At 30.3% G+C, this 9,396-nt stretch overlaps 1 protein-coding gene across 1 annotated transcript; it reads left to right on the top strand.

The window, feature by feature from the left end:
• The first annotated feature begins 6,161 nt into the window (after positions 1-6,161).
• Positions 6,162-6,784, top strand: LOC128195635 (uncharacterized). The gene is made up of 2 exons (XM_052873882.1): positions 6,162-6,442; positions 6,513-6,784. Exons 1-2 carry the CDS (start codon positions 6,266-6,268, stop codon positions 6,771-6,773), a joined length of 438 nt encoding a protein of 145 aa, XP_052729842.1. The 5' UTR covers positions 6,162-6,265; the 3' UTR covers positions 6,774-6,784.
• The last annotated feature ends 2,612 nt before the right edge of the window (positions 6,785-9,396 follow it).

Below are 9,396 nucleotides of genomic sequence, written 5' to 3'. Positions count from 1 at the left end.
ATTAACATGAATATATATGAAATAGTTGAATAAATGTATATGAAGTATAAATTGATGAGCATGGAGAGTAAATTTAGTTTCACTATTCTAAGTTTTTTTCCCTTATTCATGATATAAGAAGTAATAAAATTAGATGTCGATAAAGAAGCCACATTAAAGTTATATCACAATATCCATGTACAAGGTAAAAGCAAAATGTAGCACGATATTGGTTTAAGAATTGGACACCACCATTTGTCTCATGCTTTTCCATCAACGATCTCTTATTCTTATTAGTAGTTTTACAGATATGTCGTTATCCCTACTTAATTATTTGTTCTCAGTTATTAAAATAAATTAACAGCTAGACAAGTGGAGTTATATTTTTCCTCATGCTTTAGATTTGTTTATGCTATGTGAATAAATAGTTGGATTGCCAGTAAGATATCAATTGCACTTTAGGTTAGGTTTATAGTAAATGTGTGATCAATAATGGTTAACAAGAGGAAAATTAAAAGACGCATTTAAGTGTTTTGTGAAGCATGATAGAATCTTTCGTTTTCTTATTCTTCATATTTTCAAACAAAAAAAGAACTTTTTGCTGCCATATATTCTGGAACTTAAAACTAAATTATCATGGTGCAGTGTACATTTTGAAATTATAGGCTATGGAAGTGAGAAAGTCTTGTACAACCTTTATCATCGTTGTTAATTTTCAAATGAAGTGGATAATAGTCTTAATCTATTGGAAAGTGTATGGAAAGTGTATGATATGAAATAGAAAGATGGTAGTAAGAAATTCAACAGCTAGACTGCAGAAAGATAAAGTACAATTTCATCCACAAGTTTATGAATTGAATTGAATTGAATGAAATGAAAATTATTTGCTGGGGTAAAGCATAATGAATGAAAGGGAAATGAAATTTCACCTAACAAAATCAATGTGTAAACATATCATTTCGAAATAATGGTAGTAGCTCCTGACAAAACTCAGCAATGGCTGAGCCATAATAATGACTTGAAATAAATAACAGTGTCGGTGATTTAGAAAGCAACGGCACCATTGTTGACTCAAGAAGAACTTGAAATCAGCATGACATCAATCAGCTGCTACTTGCAATATTTTGAAGTTTTATGTAAAATAACAGATAATATACGTAAACTGAGAAAGAAAAATAGATAGAAAATAACAGAAGTTGAAGCAAGTTCCACCCCGTTTTGTGGCATTGTGTGCTGACTTTAATAAGAGGTTCCACAGATTAAAGAAGAAAAGACTTGAGTTTGAAAAATGTATGGAAAGCGTGGGACTGAAGTCAAATGTAGTTGCCAAAGCTAACTTGTATATTGCCGGCCTATGTTTCCGACTGTGTTCTTCGTTTTAATTACTGAGATGTCTAGCTGAACTTGATCTTGAGAGTTTTTGTCACAGAGTATGTAAAGTTATTTTGATGTTCAAATCATTAATACTTCACATATAATAATAAATGTTATAATAATTAGATAGATGTTATACCTAGAATTCGTAGGTGTTTCTTCTTTTAAGGTTTTTTTTATCTATGATTAAGTATTTATACTAAGATAATGTTGTCATTGTAGACAACTGAAACCGTTTTGTCTTTCATGGATTTTTGGGTTTAAGTTCACTTGCTTCTACCATAACGTAACATGTGTGTCAGATCTTGATTACTAATATGATTGAAATAAAATTATATAAATGGATAGTTATTTTACTCTACATATGTATATTTTAAAGTTTAATTAACTTTTGTATCAATTTCACATTTTTTATTTATCTTTGTTATTTTAATTAAATTCATCAAATTATTGATTACCAAATCATTTATAATTGCTAAATTGCGTTAATTTCACACTCCAATATTAAAGATTTTATATAGATGAGTAATATCACCAAATTAAAACACACTAACGTTTCAAACAATTTGATTAATAAGGAATCAAATTATGAGAAAAAAATGAACAAATTATTAACTTATTTTTATTCTTTTTGATATACACTCGTGAGATTTCTAAACAAAAAATCTATCTTGAATGTAAATTTTATGATTTGTTTTCGTTTATTATTGATTTTTCAGTGTTCTATGAAGGGTAAATTTATTATAAACAAAGTAAGTTAATAAATGTAATATAAGTAACTGTTTGATGAGGAGAAGAAAGGAAAACATGATGAGAAGGGAGAAGAGGAATTATATTTGGTTGAAAGAGAAAGAACTTTAATACAAGAAAGGAAATAGAACTCATTTGTTACATGTTTGGTAGATAAGAAAAGGAAATATTTTCTAAAATTAATGTTTTTTTTATATTTTTTTATTCTTTTATTTTTAAAAATATTAATAATGTCATTTTTGTCAATTCATATAAAATGTTTTAAATATCTCTTCTCCTGGAAAATAGCGGTGTATATATAAGGTATTTTTCAGTTTATTATCAGTATACTGATAATAAATGTGTACAACAATAATATCTTTTAAGGTTTAACATAAATTTAATATTTTTTTTCTTTGTGCTAAACTATCCACGAAATAAAATTTCATTTTTTAAGTTTAGACAATATTTTATATCAATCACTGGTGAACCAATGTAAAATCCTTAGTAAATTCGAAAATTTTAAGCTTAACGTGTCTATATTACACAATAAATAAATAAATAAATATATATATATATATATATATATATATATAAACTAATTTGTAGAACTTTTCTCATAATATTTTTTATTTTAAACTTATATATAGATTAATATTAACACGTGGAAAAAACAATTTCATATTTTCTTTTGTAAAATTATTTATAGTAAAACTAGTAGAATCCCTCACCAGTCCCAAATTTGATAGAAATTCTCACAACTTCATATCACCATCTCTAGTTTCCTGAAAGATAAATAAGCAGTGAGAAACTTGTTGTTGCATACTATTTTTCCAACTTCTAATGTGCTGTTTCAATCGGGATAATATTTGATTTTTGACTAATGTCCTTATAAATTTATGAAAGTTATGTTACATAAATTTGAGTTAATCTGATTTTGTTTATCTCTGAAAGTGGTAGTAAACGATATCTTACTGCGAACCTGCTGCTGATACGTGTTGCATGCTGATATGATTATGTGTATCTCAGGGTCAATAATCGATGAGTAGTGGTTCCTAACATAGTTATTATAATTATTCTGTTACTGTATTAAACATAAAACTAAAATTTGTAGAAGTTAGAAGTTAAACGTTAATTAGAGATAAAGCAGGTAATTAATTATAAAGATTAAAAGCATTGATGGAATGAGCATCTTGGTTGTCGTCCTTTAAACATATATATGGTGGAAGCAATGAAATTGAGGTGGTGTTAGAGTGGAAGGTGCATTATTTTGAAGATGTGGTGGAGGGTTCTCAAGGGTGGCACCATCGTGGGGCAAGATTAATTAGAACTCATTAAGATTTGAAAAAACCAGCTTTCTTACTCTTACTGTTGCTGCTCTGTTACTAATAATAACGTCTATCAAACGTATGCTCTCCCAATATCATTCACATAATTTTCTATCTTTATAATACTAATAGTCGATGAAAACGTTTAAATAAGCATGATTTAAGGTAGTTTAATAAAATAAAAGTTGAATTGGTAAAATTTAATCACAATAGTATTGTAACTTATACTAAGTTATTTTATTTTAACTTTAATCTTCTTTTCTTCTTTTTATCAAATCAAATCTGAAATTTAATGTAAATTTATATGAATATTGTATAAATGTATCATAAATATACAATTCACGTAATATCACGTTATATGAACTGATATGATAAATAATATTTCTAAAATAAAATTAGAATGTATATAATCATAAATTAACATTTAGTAATTTAATCACAGATTTTTATTAATAGAATATTTATTTCTTATAAGTTCGTAAGGCGATAAAAATGAGATGTTTTGAATTAAATAATAAGGCGAGAATAATAAATATTTATAATTGCATTTGCAATCTTAAGTACTTAATAGGAAATAAAAGTTGTTTGGATAAAAAAATTGAAAAGCCTTTATTTTATTTATTTTAATGTTAAAAGTTGTAGAAATAATAAAATTATAATATTTTTCTGCTATAGGTTTACTTTATATAATTTCATTTATTGAGCAATGTAAATATGACATACTTTTTATGTTAAAAATATGTATTTATCTTCTCTAAATATTTAAACGTGATGGCACTATTTTTTTAATTTTCCATTAAATTTTCGTTAACTTTTTAAAACATATTATCGATCTATATCTACATAATTATTTCCTAGCAAATGTAAGTGTTGCATTATATTTAAAATTTATCAAGTGAGGGAAAAATAAAGTTGTTAAGCTTATGTTTGGATTGCATCATGAATTTAGAAAAGTATAAGCTTATGTTTGGACTGCATCATGAATTTAGAAAAGTATAAGCTTGTGTTTGGACTGCATCATGAATTTAGAAAAGTATAAGCTTCTGTTTGGACTGCATCATGAATTTAAAAAGTAGAAGTGAGTTAATTTTTAAGAGAAAGAGAGGTTATTTTGGATTAAGAGAAATATGATAAGAAATTCATAAGAATAAAAGAAAGTTTGTAAAAATTTTTGAGTGATGAAATTACTTTAATAGATTAAACAAATATTTTAATTTAAAAAAATAATTTAATGTATTTTTTTTAAAACGTAAATTAAAATTAAAACCAACTTTGAATTATTAAAATAAAATTACTATACAACTTTAATAAATAAAAAATAATATTTCAAAATAAATTTATATTAAAATAAGTATTTAATTATTATTTATTTTTGTGTATTTTTAATGATTTACTATCTTATAATAAAAATTAAGTACTTTATAACATTTTATTAATTAATATATTACATTTATTTTTAAAATAATTACACGTATGTGTGAGCTCCGTGGGAAATTTCAATTCTTCATTTTTGTCATTATACGTAAATAAATCTAATCATCATAGGAAACAATGGTGTACTTAAACCTTTCGAGAGAGAAAAGTGTGATTTATTTTATCATAAGAAGAAAATATATATAAAAAAAACTTGCGTTAATTAAATGAAAACTTTTTTTTAATGAATAAGCCTAGGATGCTTTAAATAATGCATGAGTTTTAGGCTGCATGTCCTGCAGTTCAGATCTAAAGGGTGTTTGTCTTTTTATCTTGCAGTTATATTTATAAAGTTTCGTCTTTTTCAGAATTACTTTTTCTTGTTAAAGAATTACCAAAATATACTTTGTTGCAAAGCTATGTTAGAGTAGCTAGTTTTAATTGATGAGAAATGAAAAGTTTAAAAGGTAATTTACTCTAGTAAAACAAAAAAATTTGTGCATTAGTACAAACGTTCTAAAAATAAAAGTATTTAATATTTAAAGTATATTTTAAACAAAACATATTAGAATATTTCAACTAAATATTTCTTTCACTTATTTATTTATAGTATAAACTGTGACATATAGATTAAAAATAATAAAACAAATATATACTTTTTAAATAATTTTTAAACTTCTTATTGAACTTTTATAAATAGTTGGATACTAGTGGATAAGTATTTTATTGATAAGTCTACTCTTATATTTTGATCCTTTTATATGCAGAAAAAAAAGAATTACTAGGATTAATAAGCGACATAAGAATATGATTGGAAAATTTCAACTAAAATTATCTTAAATTTATATTTCTAAGTTGCTAAATAATCTAAATCGCTTCGTAAACCAACATATCAACATCAATAGAATGAACATATGACCCAAATTTATAAAGTTTCAATTATATAATACTTTATTGGGTTAAATATGTTTTTAGTCCCTAAACTATGGGCCATTTCTGGTTTTTGTCCCTCTTCCAAAGTAAGGTACACTTTAGTCCTCATCCTTTTCGAAACTTTGGTTTGAGTCCTCCAAAACTAACACCGTCAAAAATATGCTGATGTGTCTAACGTCTCTTTCCACGTGTTCAACGTCTCTTTCCACGTGTTCAACGTCTCTTTCCACGTGTTTAAACAGCTAAAATGCAAAGTTAATCCAGCGTTGGTGAAGTTTGGTTTATTAGTTTCATTGCAAAGTGTTGTGTGAAGGATTCGAGCAAAGACAAAGTGGAAAGAAGGTTGAAGCTTGGATATCACCTTCTTGGGCGTTGGTGGAGTTGGGCACGTAAGTTCACATTTGTCTTTGTTTTGGTTTAAAATGATGGATGGATTTGGGGATGTAGGGTTTTGTTGAAGGGTACTGGTTTCGAACTTGAGTTTCTTTGTTAATCACTTTTGAAGGGAAATGAAAGGTGACAGAGGAGGTTGCACACCAAGGAGCATAGGTTCTGGAATGTCCCAAAGTTGTGGATCATCTCACTTAGCTTCAAAAAACTGTGGTTGTGGGGAAAGATTGTTGTTGTTGAAGGCAACTACATTGAAGAACAAAGGGAGACAATTTTATAGATGTAGAAATTGGGCAGTAAGTGAGAATAAAAGCTTTATTTATTGTGTTGAATATTGCATTGCTGATTTATAATTTTCATTTGCAGAGTAATTCAAGCTGTAACTTCTTTGAATGGGTTGATGAAGGAGATTTCGAAATGGAAGGAAGCTTACAAAGGAAGAGTGAAGAAGTTGAAGTGTGTATTGAAAATGTTGTGTTGGAGCTAAGGAAGAAGAAGGACAAGTTGAAGAAGAAATTAGAGGAAGAGAGAAAAAATTTCAAAATGATGTTGGTGTTTTTTGTATTGTCATGGGCATTAACTGCCATGTTTTGTATTCTGTTTGTGTTGAAGGTTAATTGTAATTAGATAGGTTGTGATGTGGATGTACAAGGAAGTTTTAAATTCAATAAACTGTGGAAGTTCAGTTCAATTGTGCCTTGATGGTTGTGTTATGTGCATTTGTGTTATATACTTTGGAAATATTAACAGGTGTGTTTAAAATCACCAAATTCTGCAAGTTATCAAAAAAAGTGTTTAAAATTTGGGGGTTTAAATGTCAATTTTGCAGAAACGAGTTTGGAATGTTAATGTGATGATTTTAGCAACTTTGTTTGACCAAATTTGACATGTACTAACTGCCAGCATAGGCTAAAAGCTTCGAGATGAAAATATCAGTGTATGAGTTGGTCTTTAGCACCAAAAGTGGTGGATTAGAATGGGAAATTTGTAGAGGGACTAAAAGCAGAAACTAGCACGAAATTGTTGGTTGTTCCAGCAGCCAACAGAGGGACTCAAAGCATAAACTTGTACCAAATTGTATAAAATACCAGAAACTGCAAATATTTAAACCAGTTTAGCAGGAACATAATGAAGCACACTTTAGCAAACAGCAGATTAAAGAATTACAACATAAGTAAAAGCAAAGCAATGTGGTCCATATTGATTAATAAAGAAGATGTTCAAATAATGGTCCCAGCATAGTTTAAAGGGTTACAGACAGTACAAGACAAAAAAGTGGTCCACTAGGGCCACTACTTTAATTACAACTTCCTTGACAGCCTACAGCCACTACAATTTGTCTGAAATTACATCTTTCAATTACAACTTCCTTGAGACCCTACAATTTGTGCAGCCAATCTTGTGGATGTTCTTCTTGCCCCTTCACGCATAGTTGCAGATCCTCCACCTTGTGATGCTGATGCAGCCCCAGCCCCTGCAACTGTGGCTGATCTCCTTCCAGCTTGTGGTGCAGATGCAGATGCCCCCCTTCCAGCAATTGATGCAGCCCTTCCAGCTTGTGATGCAGATGCAGATGCCCCCCTTCCAGCTTCTGATGCAGATGCAGATCCAGCCCTTGTTGATGCAGATCCAGGTGTTGATGTAGAAGCCCCCCTTTTGTCCTACGAAAGGAGTAAGATAGTTAAATAACAAATAGTTGTAAATAAATGAACTTGTAAATAACATTACCAAGAAGATTTACCTTCCTTTTCTGGCTCTTTTTACATGTCCTTACATTGTGTCCATATGCATTGCAAGTGCTACATCTTATAGCAGTATTGGTCTTTGACAATTTTCCATGGCTCACATATTCATCAACTTCTCTTCTTCTTAATTTTTTTGGCCTCCCAGGAGGTCTTTTGTAAATGGGAGGTAGTAGTTGTGGAGAGTCAGATGTAGGCCAAAGTTGTTGTCCATTGATAGGACTTATAATTGGTGCATAACAAGTTCTATAGGCATCTTTCTTATAGTAAGGATGAACATAATGTTCTGGGTTTTCTGATTTGTAATGAATGGCAGCAACTGCATGCTTGCAACATTGACAAATCTGGAAACCAAAACCTGTGCAATCCATTCTACATTTGCACTTTTGCCACCAAAACCCCTTCCACACTTGTGCTGAACTAGAGTTTTGAGTCTAAAGGTTTCCCTGCTTCCTACCTTGCTAGCCATAATAACAAAACCACACCCCTTCTTACAAACTGCCCTTACCCTCTTCAAATCATTCTTCACAAACCTTACTTCTTTTCCATTCAAAACGCTATGCTCCTGTAAAGCACTCTTAAAATCCTTCAAACACTTAAACTCCATACCCAATCTAAATTTGAATCCCTTATTCATATCTTCTGCTTTATACGTTGGAAAGTGGCTTCTATTGTCCCTCACATCCTCATCACTATCTACATTTGAGGACAACTCTTCTGTATCATAATCTTCATTTATCTCATGTTCTCCAACATCTTCGTTAATGACAAATGTCCCCTCACTCTCTCCAAATCTGCTCCTAACACTTTTATTTTTGTTTTTCATTCTCTTCCACCTATCCAAAACTGGATTAATATTTCTTCTCTCTTCTTCAACATACACATTGTCCATCCCAAACCAATCATCACCATTTGCCATTCTCTCCTCTTCACTTTCATCAACATTTTCCATCCCTTCGTCTTCACTCCTCAACAACATTCTCTCCTCTTCACTGTCATCAACATTCCCCTCTTCCTCCTGCTCTTCATCCCCCTCAACATTCCCCTCTTCCTCTTCTTCTTCATCTTGCTCTTTATCCCCCTCAACAATCCCCTCTTCCTCTTGCTCTTCCACTTGCTCTTCCACCATTTCTCCCTCAACATTCCCCTCTTCCTCTTCGTCATCTACTACCAGGTCTTGTACTTCAACATTTCCCTCCACCCCACCAATATCTTCTTCATCCATAACAACCTCTTCCTCCATCTGCTGTACTCTTACTTCCTCTGCCTCCTCACCAAATGTAAGAAAACTAATTTCCTCTGCCTGACTGGGTTGGCCATGTTGAACATAGATTTCAACTTCCTCCTTATTTGCCTCTGCATAGTTAGCCAACAAAATGGCTTCTCTGTCATCTGTCAGTGGTCTGAGGTTGTTCATTTCCTTTTGTTTGGAACCCTTCCACCAAAGTTTGAACTCTCCAGAGTACTTGAATTCTCTAACAAATCCCACTGCTTCAAAGTATGACCAC

The sequence above is a fragment of the Vigna angularis genome, chromosome 2 (genome assembly GCF_016808095.1).
Source record: "Vigna angularis cultivar LongXiaoDou No.4 chromosome 2, ASM1680809v1, whole genome shotgun sequence".
NCBI classification, from domain to species: Eukaryota; Viridiplantae; Streptophyta; class Magnoliopsida; order Fabales; family Fabaceae; genus Vigna; species Vigna angularis.
Note: the sequence above shows the minus strand (reverse complement) of the source record. Positions and strands in the feature narration are given on the sequence as shown.